Source organism: Orycteropus afer, unplaced genomic scaffold, assembly GCF_000298275.1.
Source record: "Orycteropus afer afer isolate SDZICR_OR568_19922 unplaced genomic scaffold, OryAfe1.0 scaffold00035, whole genome shotgun sequence".
Taxonomy (NCBI): Eukaryota; Metazoa; Chordata; class Mammalia; order Tubulidentata; family Orycteropodidae; genus Orycteropus; species Orycteropus afer.
Window position 1 is genome coordinate 17,051,180 of NW_006921622.1, and position 18,199 is coordinate 17,069,378.

Here is an 18,199-nt window from a genome sequence, read left to right on the forward strand (position 1 = left end):
GATAAGCAGTATTACGATAAATGGAGAAAAAATTGAAGTTGTCAAGGACTTCATATTAATTGGTTCTACAGTCAACACCAATGGAAGCAGCAGCAGTGAAGACATCAGATGATGTATTACATTGGGCAAATCTGCTGCAAAAGACCTCTTTCAAGTGCTGAAGAGCAAGATATCTCCTTGTAGACTAAGGTGTGCCTAACCCAAGCCATGTTATTTTCAGTCACCTCATATGCATGTGAGAGCTGGGCAATAAATAAGGAAGACCGAGAAGAGTCGATGCTTTTGAGTTTTGGTGCTGGCAAAGAATACTGAAAGTACTGTGGACTGTTACAAGGACTAACAAATCTGTCCTGGAGGAAGTGCAGCCAGAATGCTTCTTGGAAGCAAGAATGGCCAGACTGTGTCTCACCTACTTGGGTCATGTTGTCAGAAGGGAACATTCCCTGGAGAAAGATACCATGCTTAGTTGAGTGGAGGATCGACAAAAGAGGGGTAGACCCTCAACAAGATGGATTGACACAGTGGCTGCAATGATAGGGTCAGGTATAGCAAGGATTTGGGGCTGGCAAAGGACCAGACAGTGTTTCATGCTCTTGTATATAGGGTGACTATGAGTCGGAGACAAGAGCACCTAACAACAACAGCTGGTCTGATGGAGAGTCATGGAACCCCTGAGACCACAAACTTTAGATACCCTTCAAGCCTGGAACTGTGCCCCCCGCCAATCAACTTTCATCCAAACAATAAAGTGAACACCAGGCAGGTACATACTCCCCAAAACAAAGCTCAGAAGGCAGGGAAGAAAGAAAGATGAATGGAAACAGGAAACACGGGGAGGAAGTAAGAGACGTATTGTCACATTGTGAGGATTGCAATCAATGTCATACAAAAAGGGGGGAGGATGTATATTGTTGAATGGAAAACTAATGTGCTATGTAAACTTTCACCCAAACCACAATTAAAAAGTTAAAAAAAAAAAAGGCAAAAATAAAGCAAAATAATGGTTGCTACTAGCAATAGAATTCTGTAAGGATAACATATGTATCCTTTCCTATTAAAATTTGTCATGGAAAAAGAGCCCATTGGAAATAACAGCTGGGGGAAAAAAAAAAAGAAGAAGAAATGTTATTACTTTGAATTAAAGCTAGCAAGAAAACCACAAAGAAAAAAGAAGTCCATAATGGAATGATCATTGTGTTTTTGGATCAGAAAATAAGATAGGGTAAGCATGACCATTCTAAATTAATTTCTAGGTTTTAAGAGATTGCATTCTACATCTCGATGAGATATTCTTTGAAACTTAGGAAATGTCCCTAAAGATCATCTATAAATTTCTGAAAAGAAAGTAATTATAACTTAAGACATTCATTATTATTAGATAATAAAATGAACAACTAAAATAATTAAAACCATATGCCTCTGTTATCAACCACAAATTAATGGAAAAGAATACGTAGCCCTTAAGCTCATCCTAATATTTATAAGAACCTGTTATTTAATAAAAGACACATCACAAACCAGTAAGAAATAGAAACATATTCAACAAATAATACTTGAAATGTTTCTGATTTGGAAATGAAAAAAGTAATAGTCTAATCTTATGCTGAATACCCAAATATTGTTCAGGTGGAATAACAATTTAAATATAAGAAGCAAAACAGGTAAACAAACCAAAAGAAAACGAGATGATAGGAACTGTTTAACAACATCTGCTTAGCATAAGAAGTAATAGAAGAAATTATAATGGGGAATTGTCATAGATTTGAACTGCATAAACATTAAAACCTTTTAAAGATTAGAAAGCAAACCTAAAAGTTAAAGAGCTAGTGAAAAGCTAGTTAAATATTTAGAACAACTATATAAAGAGTTAATATGTATAATGTAGAAAGAGCTCTTATAAACCATTAGGAAAAACATGAACACCACCAATAGAAAAATTAGCAGAAGACATTAATTTATTTACAGGAGAAGAAACACAGGCAGCAAATAAACATATATATGTCCTAGAAATAAAAAATACAAATTAAAATGAGTTACTATTTTTCACTTATCAAAATGGCAAAAAAAATTTTTAAAAAATTAATAGTGATGAGAATATACCAATTCAGGTATTCTCCAATAGTAATGATGAGACTATGAAGAGACAACATTTTGTAAAACAATTTGGCAATATGTAAAAAATAAATAAATAAATAACCCACTTGAAGTAGTTTACATCATTTCCCCCTTTATGAGGAGGACATAGCCTAAGGAGATAATCAGAATTGAAAAAGAAAAATTTATATACATGGCAAGAAATAAAATTGGACAATGTAAGAATGATTAATAAGTAATGACACATTCATCTATGGAATATTAACAGCCCTGAAAATTAATTTTTCAAAGAATAACCTTGGCAAACTGCTAGCTAATCCAACTATAGAATAAAATATTGCAGAATTGGAACAGAATACTGTAAATAAATCAGCTTACACTACCTGCACCTACAATGGTGGTTACTAACAAGAACAGCTAATTTTATATAGCTATAGATATATACGGAACTCTGGTGACATGATGGTTAAGGCATTTGTCTACAAACCAAAAGGTAGGTAGTTCAGACCCACCAGCTGCTCCACAGGAGAAAGATGAGTCAGTCTGCTTCCCTAAAGATTTACAGCCCTGGAAACCCAATTGGGCAGTACAACTTTGTCCTATAGGGTTGCCATGAATCAGAATCAACGCGGTGGCAGTGGGTTTGGTTTGGTACACACCAGGCTATCATCCAGTCAGTTCCGATTCAAGGCAACTCCATGTGTTACAGATCAGAACTATACTCAATGGAACTTGCAAAACAATGACCCTTCAAAAGCATATCGCTAGGCCTTTCTTCCAAGATGCCTCTGGGTGGGTTCACCGCCACCCTTTCGATTGTTAGTCAATAGCTTCACTATTTGTACCACCCAGGGACTCCAGAAAAGCCCAATGATGAGTTAAATGGGAAAAAGGTACTCACTCTCCAGTAGAGCAAGTTCTTCCCGTTCCTCTCTGACTTAGACTTTCAGAGCCCACTTCTGTTTAAAATTGAGGGAGATGATATCAGCTTCCACTGCCATGTTTAAATGTTAGAGTTTCATCTTTGTTTCCAGGCTGTCTGATGTCTCTTCTGAACATGTACTAATAATGAATAATATCTTTCCAGAATATTGGTATATTTCACCTTGATGTGAACCAAAAACTCTTTTGTCTATGTGTTATAAAGTAGTGCAGAAGGCAAGAAAAAAATCAAACATTCTTATTTAAAATCAGGTAACATTCACCTATTTTGTTTTTAAAAGACCAGTATGGGAGAGTGGCTATAACAGTCAATCAATAATTTTGTAGAATTTGACTCTTTGGGGAAAAATTAATAAAGATTTTCACCTCAGTTGATACATCCAATTTTTTCACATAGATTCCAAAAACCAAACTCACTGCCATTGAGTCAGATTCAACTTGTAGTGACCCCTCCTTGGGTTTCCAAGGTGGTATCTCTACAGAAGTAGGTTGCCCAATCATCTTCCCAGGAGTGGCTGGTGGGTTTGAACCGCCAGCCTTCTGATTAGCAGTCAGATGCCTTAGGCACTGTGCCACCAGAGCTCCCTCCCATAGATTAAGATCAATATTATTTTGAAAAATAACCAAGATGTAATTAAACCAGTTGCCACTGAGTTTGCTTCTATTCATGGCAACCTCATGTGTGTCACAGTAGAATTGTGCTCCAGAGGGTTTCCAATGGCTAGCTTTTTAGAAATAGATCGTCAGGCACCTCTGGGTGGCTTCTAAGCACCAAGCTTTTAGTTAGCAGCCAAGCACTTAACTGTGTGCACTACCCAGAGACCAAAACCAAAACCAAACCCATTACTGTTGAGTGAACTCTGACTCATAGCAACCCTATAGGACACATTAGAACTTCCTCAAAGGGTTTCCAAGGCTGAAAACCTTTATGGAAGCAGACTGCATCATCTTTCTCCCACAGAGCAGCTGGTGGGTTTGAACAGCCGACCTTTTGGTTAGCAGACAAATGCCTTAACCACTGCACAACCAGAGTGCCTTTCACCCAGAGACAGGGGGCCTTAAATGCCACCCCTGAGTTTCCCTTATTCTCCAGACATATAAACATGTACTTTCGTGATTTAATCACATCCATCATCATGCACAGCATACATGCTTACAGGGTTCAGCATGACAACTAACTCTCCAACAGAGATAGCACTCTCAAGACCCCATCAGTGTTGTGTGCATTCTTATCTGCTTCTATTATGGCATCCTCTTTTGTGTGTGTGTGTGTGATTTGGGTGAAGATTTGTAGAGCAAATTCACTTTCCATACAGCAGTTCACATATACTTTGTCTCATGTCATTGACCACAGATTACCACAATGCAACAGCTCCCCTCCCACTTCCTCCCCATAGTTACCTCTTCCCAGTGTCCATCCCTCCATACACTCCTGCCCCCTGAGCTGTCTGCCTGTGCATAAGCTGCCCTTCTTTCTCCAATGATTGTTCTCTCCAAGGAGTGTATCTACTTGAGGTAAATGTTCAACTCATATGCCTGTATTTTGTTTGGCTGGAAACCAAAGGTGTGGGTTCAATTCCAGACCTGAAGGGCAGCTAGGGGCCATAGTCTCAGTGGTTCCACCAGGCTCTATCAGACCAGCAAACCTGGTCCCCACCTTTTTTTTTTTTTTTTCCGCCAAATGATTTTGAGTTTTGTTCCACATTGTTCTCCCTCTCAATCAAGGATCTCCTACATAGGTCCCCTTCCAAGTGGATGACAGTGGTAGCTGGGCACTATCTAATTCTTCTGGTCTCATAGTTGTATAGGCTGCAGATCGGATGGTGTACCAGTCGCTAGGACTAATTGTTTCCATGAATTTTGGTTTTCTTCATTCTTTTTTGCTCTGGATGAGGAGAGACCCATCGTTGCATCTAGATGGCAGCTTGCTAGCTTTTAAGATCCCAGTCACTACTCGCCAAAGTAGGAGGTGGAACAATGTTTTGTATAGTATGTTATGCCAACTGAGCTTGATGTCCCCTGCAATGATGGTCCCAAGCCCGAAGGTTCAACTACTTGGTGACCACAGCCTTGCCCCTTGTCAGCTCTACTACACACCTGGGAATTCTGATCATTCACGTAAACTTATAGGACCATTGTCTACCAACCCTATATGTGTTCTTGGATATACTCCCCATTTCATAGACATACCTAATCATTTAGCCTGTCCACCCATCTATCCACCCATATACCCATGTTTGCCTTCACTGACAACGCAGTACTGTATGTGCAAAAGGGTTCCTATTTATTGTCTGTACCTTCCATGTACCTCTCTCTGTCTTTCTCATCCTCAATGCTGCCATATTGGTCTCTCACATTTGGTACATTGCCCTTCTCTTCACCCAAATCAGTACTTATCTCTATCTGTCTAATAGCCTTCCCTCCCCTCCCCTCGCACCCCTGGTAACCAACAAAGAAAATGTCCTTCAATAGATAAACCTTTCCTTAACTTTTACAACAACAGACTAGTACAATATTTGTCCTTTTGTGATTGACTTATTTCACGCAGCATAGTGTCCTCCAAGTTCATCCACATTATGCGGTGTTTTGCAGATTCTACATTATTCTTTAGCGTTGCATAGTATTCCATTGTGTGTATGTACCATAGTTTGGTTATCCATTCCTCAGCTAATGGACACCTAGTTTGTTTCCAAGTTTTAGCTATTGTAAATAGTGCTGCGATGAACATGGGTGTGCATATATCTGTTCTTGTCATGGCTCTCACTTCTTTAGGGTATATACCTAGTAATGGAATGTTGTTGTTGTTGTTGTTGTTATGTGCCGTCAAGTCGGGTGGGTCAAATGGTATTTCTAATTCCAACTTTTGAAGGAATTGCCATACTGCTTTCCACAATGGTTGTACCATTTTACAGTCCCACCAGCAGTGTATGAGAGTCCCAATCTCTCCACAACCTCGCCAGCATTTGTTATTTTCTGTCTTGTTGAACTTTGCTACTAGTGCTGGAGCAAGATGTGCACCCTCTTTTTTTAAAAAATTAATTTTTTATTGTGATATGGGTGCAAATTTACAAAGCAGATTCGTTTTACACACAGCAGTTCATGCACATTTGGTTTCACAGCCCCTGATTACAATCCCCAACTATGGAAAGCTCTGCTCCCATCTCCTCCCTCTGACCACCCCTTCCCTGTGTCCTCCTTATCTGTGTACTCCTGTCTGTCCAGCTTTCCCTCTATGCAAATGCTGCCCTCCTGATGTCTCATGGTTGATTGATCTAGGAGGTGCATCTCCCTGGGGTAGGTGTTCTGCTTATGGGTCTTTCTACTATTTGGCTGAGAGCTAATCCACAGAAGTGAGTCCAGTTCCAGGCCCAAAGGATAACCCAGAGCCATAGTCTCAGAGTTTCCACCATCCTCTTTCTGACCAGTACTTCTGGTCATTTTTGTGTTTTTGAATTGTGTTCCTGTGGCACCCTCTTTTAATACCTGTGCACAGTGTATGCAAGACAGCTGTGAGTAAGGGTGTAATCTAACCCCATGGACTATGACCATAGATTTAATTAGCCTTTGAGGATTCTAATCAATCTCCTCAGCCAAACAGAGATGACAGAACTAGATGGCAGATACGTAGTGATCATGTCCAAGAGACAAATGACAATCCAGAAGATACGTCTATTGGTTTCACACCACCTCCTAAACAGAAGTGCTTTATCTTCCTCTGTTTCTCCTAAAACATAATTAGAAGAGATATGAAGGTAGGCCAGCAGCAACATCTTACCTCAATCTAAGCCTTTAATAATTAAAAAAATTAGACGTTCTACTTCAAGGCTCTGGGTTTAGTGCGTAGAACCTAACTCAGAAAGTAGCAAAAACCTAAAGCCTATGGTCTAAAGAGTAAGTACAAGTGTAAGCTGGTTCTGGAGCACCATCTTCAGTTCGTAGAAATGATAGAGCCAAAGGAATTAGTTGAGCAGTTGAGAATAGAGACTAGGGCTGGGAACTGCCTAGAGAGAAATTCAGAGAAGACTGAGTCAGATCTACTAAACAGGATAGCATTCCCTATGTGTTAAGGAGACTTGGAGAAGGACAAGCACCAACCCTTAAAACCCTTCACTTAAGGTAAACTCAGGAGGACACAGGCACCAAGAGTAGAGCAAAGCAGGTGGTCAAATCCACAGCAACCATGAGAAATGAACATATCTCCAGGAGCTAATGGAGTGGACAATGCATGGCAGAGAGGAACAGTATGGAGCTGAGTTGTCCTCCGTGGGCTCAGACCCTGCACGTAGTTTTTAAGTCCAGACCCAGTCCTACACTACCTGGCTGAGGGGCAGAGTGGAATAAATGGTGGAAGCAGCAACTTCCAGAAGACAGATTACAACCATGACTAGGGTGAGTCCTACCTTAACATGTAGCAATGAAAAAGCCTCCCTTCTGAGATTTCTTGTGAGTCACCATCTTGCTTGTAGTTCATGGGCTGTCAGAAGTAAATATAGATTTACAAACCTAGAAAATTGATTTCTTAAAAGTACAAAAACATAAATACATTTCTGTTCTTCTAATATCTGATTTAGACATGTGATACACAAATTATAATCAGGGAGACCTTCAACAAGATGGCTGCAACAATGGGCTCAAACATAGCCACAATTGTGAGGATGGCGCAGGACTGGGCAGTGTTTTGTCCTGTTGTACATAAGATCATTATAAGTTGGAGCTGACTCTGTGGCACTGACCGATATACTTAAGTAAAATTGTGTAATGATCATTAAAATGAGGATAATGTACTGAAATTTAATTTTCTAAAGCAAATATAGTGCCTAAAGGCACTTGACTGCTAACCAGAAGGCTGGTGGTTCAAACCCACCAGCCACTCCTGGGAAGGAAGATGGGGCAATCTACTTCCATAGTGATACTGCCTTGGAAACCCAAGGAGGGGTTGCTGTGAGTCGGGTCCGACTCGACGGCACATAACAACAACAAAGCAAACATTGGCAATGAGTTTTAAATTTATCATCTTTCTTCTGAATACAAAATGTTGAGATCATTGTTAGTTCATCATCAAAAACATGTACATTCCTATAAACTAAAACACTTAAGGAAATTATTACCAGAGCTACAATATAAATAGGTTACCTTCTGGCTATATTTAATACAGCAATAACCTTTGCAAGCTAATATTTCTCATGCACATCACACAAAAGAGTCACAAACCCAATTTTGCTAGTGCCAACATTGATATGCTGTTGATAATTCATGATTATAAATGTTTATGTCACTTTTGTAATTAAGGGGTTAGGATGATGTTAGTAGACAGTGTTTGTACTTCCCAAAGGAACAAAAATTCAGAAAGCCATTAGAGAGCAAAATAAACTTCTGCCTCTCTGAAATATTTCTATGCTGATAAGCTCATGGGAAGGTTCCTCTTCAAAAATACAAAATAGTCTGGGGAAATTTAATCTGAGCAGTCAGACCCCATTGAACACATTCATCAATAATTCTCACTTACTGGCTGTCCACTTTGCACAGCAATATCTTAAGGGAGACATTCTTTAAGAGTATTCAGCCCTCTGCTTCACAGTAGCCTATTGTGTTGCCTTTATTATTGTCTCTTCTGACTCACGGTGACCCCATGTGTTACAGAATAGAATTGCTCCATAGGATTTTCTTGGCTGTATCCTTTAAGGAAGCAGATTGTCTGGCCTTTTCTTCCATGATGTTGCTGGGTAGGTTCAGTGACCAACCAAACACAAACCATTTGTGCCACCCAGGGACCCAATTATCCTACTGAAGAAACAAGTCAATAAACTGATATTAAAGCAGATTCTGAAAGATGCAAGAATTAATCAGAAATTCTTAAAATTCAGTGCATATTAGCATTTTCATTTCTATATAAACATACCTATGTGCACATTTATAAAGTTACATAGATGTGACTAACCATACATTCCAGAATTTTTCTTAATGCAATTGTTTCCTTTCCTTTTTTTTTTTTTTTCCTGTGTCCTTCCCTCTGTTCCCCAGCTGCAATCCACATTACTTTTCCCAAAATGGAATTCTTGTTACAAAATATTTATTGTCTCTGATTTTTTGTGGAAGTGCATACATACATAATATTTATATATCATTTGTTTTATATAAATAGTTCCATACTATAAAGTTAAGCATCTTTTCTCACTCAACACCTTGGTAGGAATCCCTGCACATCACCTAATATAGCTAGAATTCATTCTTTTTAGTGGCTACATAATATTCTACATCATATTCCAATAATTTATACACTTTTTCACGTATTGTTAGATACATACTTTCTTTCAGTTTTTTGCCACTGTGAAAGAGGTTGCAGTAAGAATTCTTTGGTGCTGAGATCTTAATCTTAAAGATAAATCCCCAGGGATGGGATTATTGAATTAAAAGATATTGTTGCCAGTTGGCTGAAACAATTGAAGTTTCCTTCAGCATTTGTGAGAATATATTTTTTTCTGACACCCCATCCAGCAGTGTTGTCTCTTTCTAATCTTTGCCAGTGTGACTGGAATAAAGTATCTTACTGCTATTTTAATTTTTGTTTCTTTGTCTGCTGGTAAGCTCAGGTGTATTTCCATGTTTATTGGCTTTTGGATTTGCTCATCATAAACTGCCTGATTATGTCATTTGCCCATTTTTCTGTTGGGCTATATTTTTGTAATCATTTCTTGGCATTAGAAATGCCAACCCTTTGTTTGTCTCCTGTGTTGTAAATTTATTTTTCTGAGTATGTCATGTGTCTTTTTACTTTTTTGCCATATAATTTTTTCACCTATTTTTAGTCAGCAAATATGCCTCTCTTTTTTCTATAACTTCTGAATTTTAAGATATTTTTCCTCTGCATTGTTCATGAAGTCCTGTAGATTTTCTTCCAAGAGTTTGATTGTGTTTTGTTTTTTTAAACTTACATTTGTCTTTAAAACATCAGGAATTTATTTTTATGTGTGGTGACAATAACGTTCCAGTTAACAAAAGTGTGTTGAGTATCTAATATTCACCAAGCACTTGTCTCTAAGCTAAAGTGAAAGCAGTCAAACCTGGTAGCATTTTCATACCACTAACTCTAGTGATATTGTGATAGGTTGACGGTTGGAACCCACCAGCCACTCTGTCTAAGAAAAATGAGACAGTCTGCTACTGTAAAGATGTACAGCCTTGGAAACCCTATGGGGCAGTTCTACTCTGCTTTATAGGGTCGCTGTGAGTTGTAATCAACTCCTGGCAGTGGGTAGAACATGCAGGCCACCAATCCAAAGGCAGGAGGACATCAAAACCCAAATTGTACTCCAATAATAATAAAAATAAATTTTAAAAAGAAACAACCCAAGTTGTGATCCCTACCATCCAGAAACTTTTGATCTCATTATTAAAAAAAAAAAAAAAGATTAAAAACAGTAAGTGGCACTGTAGGACACATGAGATTAATTTTCAAATATTATACAGCCAGTAAGTACTATTGGTGCCCAAAGGAAAGAAAGATCACTGGACAGTGAATAAAAGCTTCAAGGAAGAGATAAAACTGGAGACAGTCATTGAAGGATGCTTAAGATTTAAGTGATGCTATGAAAAGCTTTTCTGTGAGAAGTTGAGCATAAACAAAGGTATAGCTATAAACGTGGTGTGTGAGGATCGCAATTAGCTGAATGAGCTGACCAGAGGGGATAGTTTATTTAGGAGAAAAGTGGAAGTTAAAATTGGAACTGCTGAGATTATAAATAACCTGAATTTAAGAGAAGGTAAGACTTGATGAAGAAGAAAAAGAGACACCATCATAAGTTTTTGAAAAATGAAATTTCATAGTAAAAGCAGTATTTAAGGAAGGAAAATCTGGTATTCATTTGTAAGATTTAGTGTGGGGAGACCAGAGTAAGCCTCTTCACGAATATTACATGAGTAGCTTAGCCCAGGATTGTGGCAATGGTAAATGAGCAGAAAGGGTGAATGAATATTAGACATTTCAAAAACTATATCCAAAAAAGTGAAAAGTTGGTCATTGTCTTTTTATAGGAAATAAAGAAGATGAAGGAGCAATCCTAGGGGACAGAAATACTGGTATTATTGAGATGGTTGTGTACAAAATCTTAGCTGGAGAAGGTTCAGTTGCATCCCAGAGTTTGAAGTGAAAATGTTCGAAAGGGAATGGGACATTAGGACAGGAACTCTGGTAGGGTGGAGGTCAAACCTTAGGTATGCATTTGGGCATTCCATATCATTCCATATAATCAGTATGGAAACTGCAAGGAGCTGGGATAGAGATGAGTCCATCCAGGAGACAAGGGGGGAAATCACTTATTTTTTCAGTAAATTTTATTGAGCATTTAATATGTGTCAAGGAGCTCTGGTGGCAGAGTGCCTAAGGCATTTGACTGCTAACCAGAAGGGTGGTGGTTCAAACCCACCAGCCACTCCACAGAAGGAAGACTGGGCAATCTACTTCTGTAAAGATTTACTGCCTCAGAAACCCAATAGAGGTCACTATGAGTTGGAATAGACCCAATGGCAGTAAGTTTTGGTCTTGGTTTTAATATATGTGAAGCATTTCCCTAAATGCCAAGAATACAAAAACAAGGTGTTTGCCTCAGAAGCCTCATCTTTTGCCATGAAGGTACATGTTGATTAATAATGTTAAACAATGAAGAATCAGAGATAATAAGGACAGGTAAAGGGCCTTTAGATTTGTCAGTAACATAGTCACCCATGACCTTAAGAGGACAGTTACTATAGGATCCCAGGGATTGAAATCAGATAGAAGGGACAACATTTGATGAGAAAATCAAGATCAAGACTTTTTTTATTTCCACAATTTTTTTTGTCGTTGTTCTTCAGCTCATGGTGTTTATTCAGATTCTGTGCCATCTTCAATTTGGTTTATTTTACAATAGTACCATTCTGATTGCTAGAAAAAGACATTGTCTTTGGTGGAGTAAATGGTCAGTGAAAACAAGTAAAACCCTCAATGAGATGAATCTACAAAATAGCTTCAACCATATCAAAGATCATGGAGATGGTGTGCAAACATTCATGGAGAATGTTTAGTTCTATTAAAAGATTGCCATGAGTTGGAGCCAATTCAGTGACAATGAACAACAATAATGTTCTCATATTTTAATATGGACTTAAATATTAAATCAAGTTAAAATTTAGTCACAGGCCATTTTCTTACATTTCTAAAAATATTAAATATATATATAAAGCTAGGAGTCCATGTGGTACAGTGGTTAAAACACTCAGCTGCTAACCAAAATATGGGAGGGTCAAACCTACCAGCCACTCTGTGGGAGAAAGATGTGGAAGCTTGCTTCTGTAAAGGTTTACAGCCTTGGAAACCCTACGGGGCAATTCTGCTCTGCCCTAGAGGGTCACTATGAGTCGGAATCAACTCGACAATAGTGGGTATTAAAACTGATACTGCATTTTTGTCTCATACCATTCAAATTCAAATGAGTTGTATAAACTGATACGACCAATACATTTTTAAATAATGAGACTTTGCAGGAGCCAATAAAAGCTATTTAATCATCAGCACTGGGAGAGATGATAAATGAGGAGAAGGGAAAAAATAAGACCATTATTTATGGTGATGGCAGGAATTCAGGCTTTCCCATCTTTTCGTGAGTCTGTGACAATCTAAACGAGATCCAGAAATGGCTCAGAGATTTGGATTCCCTCCCACCTCCTTTGTCTTGTGCCTGCAGCAAAGAGGGGAGAGTGAGAGAAGGGGAGATGAACTGTCAGGGAATGGTTGGAAAAGTGCTTTCACTCTTCCCGTCTTTAACAATCTCTAAAACAACATGGCCTCATTAACAACCACAGTAAAACAAGGCAGAAACTTGCCAGAGAAAGAAAATTCAAATATTTTCCACTAACAGGAGCAATGGAAAAGTGATAGAACTGCACCCTTTCAAAGGCACAAAACTTGCAAGACCTAGAAAAACAAGACAACCCTATTGAATTCTGGCTCTCACAGGTTTCACTGTATATATCATTTTGTTTCATTCACAAGGACGGTAATGTACAGTTGTCATGATTTTTTTCTTACTACCATTGTTTCATGTGTTACACCTCTTTGAAGTACTCCCAAGTAGCTGATCTCTTTTGTCATCCAGCAACTTCCCACACATTTTGAAAGGAATGAGCTGGATAATGTTAAAATATAAGTGCTATTGTGAGAAACATGTTTACCTAGTAGGCTGGGCATGGGAAAATTGAACAGCTATGAGTCTTCCATCTGCTTGATGCTGATTTACACTGCCAGTCACAGTTGTGTACACATCATATGTAAGTATAAAATCCTCATTGATTTGATCAGATTTGACTTGGTTTGATTAGTGTGGTTTGGGGCAATTCAGTTTCTCTGTATATGTCCACATCTGTGGATTAGGAATCCTGATGGCCTCTTCTTTATATGCAGTCATCATCTACTAATGCCTTTGTTGTTGGTAGCTGCTGTTGAATCACACATGACTCCTAGCAACCCAACAGCATCAGACCCTCGTGACCCATAGGGTTTTCATTGGTTCCTTTTCCTCAAGTAGATCACTAGGCCTTTCTTCCAGGAATGTTCCTTAGAAGCAAGATTTCATCTCATTTATGTTGGTCATGTTATCAGGAGTAACCCATCCCTTGGAAGGACATCATTCTTGATAAAGTAGAGGGTCAGATAAAAAGAGGAAGACCCTCAATGAGATGGATCAATACAGTACCTGCAATAGTGAGCTCAAGCATGCCTCCTATTGTGAGGATGGCTCAGGATGGACAGTGTTTCGTTCCGTTATACGTGGGGTCACTCTGAGTCAGAACTGAGCCAATAACACCTAAAAACAACAGCAACAAGAAATATATGCTCAGATGTCTATTGAATGTGTACCATTCTCCAATAAGCATTCATGCCCCGATCTCATACCCTAATCCTGATGTAGATGATGTAGACAGATATTCCTGCGCAAGTGCAGTTAGGGTGAGGGGTGGACAAGAATCATTCCAAATTGACAGAAATACTTTGTGAGAGGCCCATTAGCTCAGCAAATATAAAGTCACTTGTAACAACAACAATCAACCATGCAAGTCATCAGAAGCTCGCTGTCAGCTTTGAGAACTTGGCTATACTGACAGGAGAAAAGGGGGAGGCAGTAAAAGATGACAAACTACAGTCTTTCTTGGTCACGATTGTAAAGTCAGATGTGAGAAGGCTCATGGTCTGAGGTTCTAAATGTTGGTGAAATAGTACATTAGGCTTTTAGATTAGGTAGCTTCCTTCATATGGACCATACCATATGAGGTTGATTCTGACTCATAGCGACCCCTTTTGGGTTTCTGAGGCAGTAAATCTTTATGGAAGCAGATTGCCCAGTCTTCTTTCTGCAAAGTGGCTAGTGGGTTTGAACTGCCAACCCACTGGTTAGCAGTCAAATGCCCTAGGTACTGTGCCACCAGAGTTCCTTACCATATGAGGTAGCACTTTAAAATGAAGATCGTGCAGTGCTCGGGTGGATGGGTTGCAGGGTGAGACAGGTGCAAGGTCAGGAAAAGTGACAGCAAGATTTGACAAATATAATAGCCCTTTTAAAAGTATTTATGATGGCTGTAAGTCCTCTCATTATCCATCCTCTAAATGGCTGGACCATATACCATGTTACCAAACTCTGCCTTCCTCTTCTCTTTCTTCCCTTCCTCTTATCTCTCAACATCCTAGACCACCAGACAACGAGGGAAGCAGATGGTGAGCAATACAATAAGGACTGGTTAGGGGAACAAAAATATTTCCTTTTTCTCTCAGATTTAGCCCCAGGTGTATCTATATACCTTTTTTACCCTAAAATAAATACAGTGCTTGATAGTAGTCTTTTTAATTGAATACTTGTTTATGATCACCTTTCTTGTAGGTATCTCTAAAGGAGAAGAGCCAAAAATATTGAGACCCCCAAGACGACCCCGGAAACCCAAAACATTAAATAACCCTGAAGACTCCACATACTATTATCTACTGCATGTAAGTGGCTCACTCTTCTTGTCAGATCAAAACTAAACTCACTGCCCTCAAGTCGGGTCTGACTCATAGCGACCCCTCGTTAGGTTTCCAAAGCGGTATCACTACGGAAGTAGATTGCCCAACCTTCCTTCTGAGGAGTGGCTGGTGGCTTTGAACTGCCAGACTTCTAGTTAGCAGTCAAATGCCTTAGGCACTATGCCACCAGAGATAGGAGCCATAATATTCACTCACAGCCAGGGTGAAAACTGGGGCCATATTAGGCCTTTCACAATGAGACACCTTGGTTTTCTCTTCACTACCCCTCACCTGGCTATGTATCCCAGCACTTGGCTCTCCTCCAGCTCTTCTTTGTCATGCACCAAGTACCAAGCCCCTCCTCTGGTCTTTTACCCTCCATTTCTTCCCAGAAATTTTCTTTGTTAGTCCATTAATCTGAGTTGATAGGAAGAGCTTTCTAGAAAGAGGCCTTGATGTAAATGGCTGAGTTATGGCAAAAGTAGAAGGAAGACAAGGAGTGGAGAAGGAGACATTGTTGAGCCCTTTTCTTTTTTTTAATTTTTATTGTAATTTGGGTGTACATTTGTAGAGAAAATTCATTTTCCCCATAGCAGTTCATACACATTTTGTTTCATGATAGTGACTGCCATTCCCCACAGTGTAACAGCTCTCTTCCCACTTCCTCCCTAGAGTTACCTCTTCTCTATGTCCTTCACTCCCATGTGCTCCTGCCCCGCCCCAGCTCTCTCCCTGTGCAAACACTGCCCTTCTGTTCTCCCATGACTGACTCCTCCAAGGAGTTCATCTACCTGATGTAAATGTTCACCCCATATGCCTGTCTGTTTGGCAGGGAGCCACAGGAGTGAGTTCAATCCAGACCTGAAGGATAACTAGGGGCCACAGTTTCAGTGGTCTCACCAGGCTCTATCAGACTAGCAAACCTGGTCTTTTTTTTTTTTTTTTTTTTTTAAGATTTTGAGTTTTGTTCCTCATTGTTCTCCCACTCTCTCCAGGATCTCCTGCGCCAATCCCCCTCCGAGTGGTTAACAGTGGTAGCCAAGCTACAGTGGTGGCTCTTCTGGTCTCATGATCATATAGGCTGAGAATCACATGCTCCACCAGTCCCTTGGACTAATTGTTTCCATGCATCTTTAGTTTTCTTCATTCATCTTTGTACTGAGCACCTTTTATATTCAAAGCCTGGCATGAGGCATGTTGACATACAGTGTGATATCTAATCCTAGAAACAGCTCTTATGGTGGTATCCCCACCTAGTTGAGGAGTCTGAGACAGAGATAAGGTGCCTCTACACAGTCAGAGCCATTAATTGTTTTGAGACCTTCTCAGTCCACAGCCCCCTGCTCCCTCACTGTATGTAATATAATTGCTCATGGGCATAGATCGTTCTTAGCAAGGCTGCCCTTCCTGTCATGTTCCTGTTCTCTGAGAATACCACCATCATCCTCTTAGTCACCTAAACCAAGCACTTAGACTCACCCTGGATGTGTTCTTTCTCTCTGTCGTACTTGACATCTAATCAGTCACACTAACCCATATTAGAGCAGAAGCTCGCTCCAGTTCATCGCCCTATTCTAGTCTGATGGCTACTATTTCAGGATTCTCCTAACTACCCCTAACCTCAACCTCTCCACTCTATACCAGAAAATTTCTCTAAACTATAAATATGATCATGTTCCTCCCTTTAATGACTCAGTCACTCCTTCAGGATCAAGTTTGGACTCCTTCTAGAGCCTTCATCATTGGACCCTGCTTATTCTTCAGTCTCATCTCCTGACCTCCCCACCCCTACCCCTGCACACACATCCACTAACTATGCTATTATTAGGTGCCATCAAGTCGTCTCCAGTACATAGAGACTGTATGCATAGCAGAACAAAATACTGCTCAGTCCTGTGCCAGCCTCATGATCATTGCTTTAGCTGAGCCCATTATTGCAGCCACTGGGTCACTCCATCTCATTGAGGGACTTCACTTTCTTCATTGACCCTCCACTTTACTAAGCATGACATACTTCTCCAGGAAATGATTCCTCCTGACAACCTGACCAAAGTAGGTGAGACGAAGTCTGGTCATTCTTGCTTCCAAGGAACATTCCGGCTGCACTTCTTCCAGGACAGATCTGTTAGTTGTTTTAGCAGTCCGTGGTACTCTTAGCATTCTTCTCCAGTGCCACAACTCAAAAGCATCAACTCTTCTTTGGTCTTGCTTATTCATTGTCCAGCTCTCAGATGTGTAAGAGGCCATTGAAAAAACTATGGCTTGGATTAGGCACACCTTAGTCTTCAAGGAGACATCTTTGCTCTTCAACACTTGAAAGAGGTCTCTTGCAGCAGATTTGCCCAATGAAATACACCTGATGTTTTGACTGCTGCTTCCATTGGTGTTGATTGTACCAAAACCAAACCAAACCCACTGCTGTCGAGTCGCATCTGACTCATGGCAACCCCTCCTTAGGTTTCTGAGGCAGTATAATTACAGAAATAGATTGCCCAACCTTCCTTCCGAGAAGTGGTTGGTGGGTTTGAACCGCCAGCCTTCTGGTTAGCAGTCAAATGCCTTAGGCACTCCCAGAGCACCTGATTGTAGAACCAAGTAATATGAAGTCTTTGTGACAACTTCAGTGTTTTCTCCATCCATTGTGAAGCTGTTTACTGGACCAGCTGTAAGGATTTTTGTTTTCTTTATATTGAGGTGTAATCCATACTGTAGACTGTAGTCTTTAATCTTTATCAGTAAGTGCTTCAAGTCAACCTCACTTTCAACAAGTAAAATTGTGTCATCTGCAGATTGCAGGTTGTTAATGAGTCTTCCTGCAATCCTGATGCCATGTTCTTTTTCATATAACCCAGCTTCTCAGATTATGTGCTTAGCATACAAATTGAATAAGTATGGTGAAAGGATACAAGCCTGATGCACTCCCTTCCTCATTTTAAACCATGCAGTATCCCCTTGTTCTGTTCGAACAACAGCCTCCTGGAAAATGTATAGGTTCCTCGTGAGTACAACCAAGTGTTCTGGAATTCCCGTTCTTCTCAATGTTATCCATAATTTGTTATGATCCGCACAAGTGAATGCTTTTGCAAAGTTAATAAAACATAAGTAAACATCTTTCTGGTATTCTTTGCTTTCAGC

General features: G+C 39.7%; 1 protein-coding gene across 1 annotated transcript in view; it reads left to right on the plus strand.

Annotated features, from left to right (window-relative positions):
• Positions 1 to 18,199, plus strand: part of MYO3A (myosin IIIA) — a 360,696-nt gene that overhangs the window by 321,173 nt on the left and 21,324 nt on the right. Inside the window, exon 30 of the mRNA XM_007936415.2 lies at positions 14,943 to 15,049. Coding sequence (XP_007934606.1) covers positions 14,943 to 15,049 — 107 coding nt within the window. The remainder of the gene's footprint in view (positions 1 to 14,942; positions 15,050 to 18,199) is intronic.